Below are 3,127 nucleotides of genomic sequence, written 5' to 3'. Positions count from 1 at the left end.
CTCTCTCTCTCTCTCTCTCTCTCTCTCTCTCTCTCTCTCTCTCTCTGAGATGTGAGGTGATGCTGCCTCTCTCGCTCTCAGCAGCTCGACCTCCAAACCTTCAGATATATAATCCCGACCCCTCGGTTAAACACCTGGACCTGTACGGGAGAGACGCCGCAGCTCCAATCTGCCGGCCTGATGGACCCGTGTGATGACTTCAGATTGGAATCAATTTCACTCTGAGAGCGTCTGAATGAAACCGTGTCGCGTGGGAGAGAGAGAGAAACTCGCCTCCCAGCTCGCTGTGGACGGAGTGATGGTGATAAAAACATTTAAGACTCCGCTGCCTTTATCTTCATCTTTTTCCCCCGAAGCCTCCGAGATCAGCCTGAACCGATCTGAACTCACACAGACCTTCCTTCTTAAACAGACCTAACGCCGCGACTTCTCCGTCTCATTATGAGTCCTGTATTCGTACGTTTACTTCAGTAAAGGACCTTAATGCTTCCTGCACCACTGCACTGATGCTTCAACAGTGAAGTGACCAATTCACTTTATTTTACAGTCCCGCCATGTCTTGATCATTTCCTCCCAAGTTTCCTGGAAAGAAGTATTTTCCAAGAAAACATTCTTTGGAAGAAATGCTTCATTCAAACCCAAATAAATATTCACTGATCATATATTTATGATGGTAAACTCTGCTCCATACATGTTGAACTGTTTGCTTGAAGTTACATCTTTTGGTTTGCAAGCTGCAACAGAAACACAACATTTAACTACCTGCTTTGGTTTCCGTGTGAATGTTTCTCACATAGGTACCTTCAGTCTTGCTTGAAAATAGTTTTACCTTTTTGTGTCTTTGCTCCAGTTCCACCTCCTTAAAAAACCTCTCAGACGGCTCCGCTGTTTAAACAATCGAGGTCAGACCAAACAGACCTGATTATTTTCAGCTTCCCTCGAGATTTCCTGCGACAATGGGCCGGCTAGTCGCCGTGCCTTCCAAAAAAACAAAAAAAGAAAGACAGAAAATCCACTCCGGAGCCAATTAAGTTGGAGCAGCTTCACAGTCGGAGGTTTGGCTCTTCTGCAGCCACTCCTGTGCTTTACTTTGCTTCCTGACAGAAGCACAAAGTTCATCTTTAAAAACCCGCCACCGCTCTCGTGTACCTTCCCCCGGGGGGGCAACGCTGCAGGAACGACTTCACGAACTTCAAGTATGTTTGTAGCGGCGGAGTCTTCAGTTGGAGTTCAATGATGTGACGATGGAGAAAACATCAACTTTTTTTACCGAACCTTGAAGGGAAACCACAGAACAGGAAGTCATTTCATTAAAGGAAATGAATAAAAGCTGTGATGAAGAAGAAGGCCGTGAGATTAAACCACATCCACCTTTTTGTGCCAGCTTTCTCAGGAGCTGAACAATCTGTCAAACATAGAGATAGATAATAAAACCTGCTTTTAACCCGTTTAATATTGTCAGTTAAGTCTTCTCCCATGGCTTCACCATTATATCCTGTCAACAAACACAGGCTCTGTTGTCAGATCAGTCTCTTCATAGATGTGATCCTTACGTTTGTTAAGAGTCACCAAGCAAACTGGAGTCGCAGCAGTGTCGTAAACAGCGACAGGTGGATATGTAGTTTCTCACTTTTATACTCATCTTCATCCTCAGCTTCAGCTCTTAGACTGAGAAGACTTTAATGTCCCCAAAGGGGACATTTGTGGTCCAGAATAGTAAACAATAAACATCATTTGACAATATTAAAACACATAAAAACAGAGACAACAACAACGTTGTCAGTAAATACTCTTGCTGCTCATTCTATCTGCTATACCTGATTTCTCCACAATATTAAAGGTGCTCAGTATGAAGTTACTATACTATTGCTTCCGCACAGCTCTCAACATGTCTCCGTTTGTTTTCTTTCAGGTGGGGTTTGCATCGCTCAGTCTCTGAAGGTCCTTCGGGAGCCGAGACCCGGCGAGTTCGACAAGATCGTCCTGCGTCTGCTGGAGACGCCCAACGCCCGCGCCGTCATCATGTTCGCAAACGAGGACGACATCCGGTAAAGAACGCACACGGTTGTTTACTAAGTCTCGACCCTGAATGTGAGACAGCAAGACACTGCTTAGTTTACAGAAACAGATCTTTAGATCGTTAAAGAGGTACAGAGGGTGAAAACATGGTGACATTAGGTTTAGTCCCTCCTTCTCTACCTCCACCTTCCTTCCTCTACTTCCACCTTCCCTCTCGATCTCCTCCTCTCATATGTCCTCCTTCCTTTCTCCTCCTTTCCTTGGTAAACGATAGTAAAGCAACAGCTGAGGGTGATCAAATAATGGTAATTAGACAGAGCGGTGCTAACAAAACATCAACAATCCGGGAGTCTGCCATCTTTGTTACCGTTCCTGGCGCATGTTCATTAGACAGAGCAGCAATGGGCCTGCGCGAATTGGGGAGATGATGTCATCTTTTCCCAAATGATCTGCTTTAGATGTCCACACTGATACAAAGCAACCAGAGTTTTAAAAAATCCACAGCTTAGTGGGCGTTCTCAAAAATATCCATTTCGTTGACATGAAACTCCTTTTTTGGGTCGCCTGAAGACATCTTATTCGGTGTTCGGTTGTACTAAGCTCCACCATCTCAAGTCACGTCTGGTTGCAAACAGACACGATGGTGACGACCTAAAGCCAAGATGGCGACGGTTCAAAACCAGAGTCCACAAACCAATGTGTGACGTCATGCTGACGAGGTTCTTATGCAGTTCATGATCAAACAGGTTTTCTTAAATAAAGACTCACAGACTCACTGGCGTCGGCTGTAAATGTTTACCATTTGGTCCAATTTATTCATTTAGATTATTTTATTTTTTTGCACGTTATTATTTTCTTTTCTAAACGTTTTTAGAAATAATTTGTTGCTTATTCCTAATTCCCAGTGTGACACTGCTTTAAATACACACTACTGACGCCCACTTCCCTCCAGTTCATCTGCAACGAGTCTCTAAATATAACACACACACTCAGTTCACACTTCAGTATAAAACAGATTAAGATAACAAGCTTCCAATTATCTGAGCCGAGAGCCTCTCTCTCACACACACACACACACACACACACACACACACACACACACACACAC

The 3,127-nt window shown here is 44.1% G+C and overlaps 1 protein-coding gene across 2 annotated transcripts in view; it reads left to right on the top strand.

The window, feature by feature from the left end:
- grm8b (glutamate receptor, metabotropic 8b) overlaps positions 1–3,127 on the top strand; it is a 104,649-nt gene that overhangs the window by 52,884 nt on the left and 48,638 nt on the right. For both annotated transcript variants that reach the window (XM_031857439.1, XM_031857450.1), the window contains exon 4: positions 1,913–2,048. In XM_031857439.1, coding sequence (XP_031713299.1) covers positions 1,913–2,048 — 136 coding nt within the window. The remainder of the gene's footprint in view (positions 1–1,912; positions 2,049–3,127) is intronic.

This window comes from Anarrhichthys ocellatus, unplaced genomic scaffold (assembly GCF_004355925.1).
Source record: "Anarrhichthys ocellatus isolate YVR2014 unplaced genomic scaffold, GSC_Weel_1.0 scaffold2, whole genome shotgun sequence".
In the NCBI taxonomy this organism is placed as follows: Eukaryota; Metazoa; Chordata; class Actinopteri; order Perciformes; family Anarhichadidae; genus Anarrhichthys; species Anarrhichthys ocellatus.
This window is presented reverse-complemented; position numbering and strand designations above follow the sequence as displayed.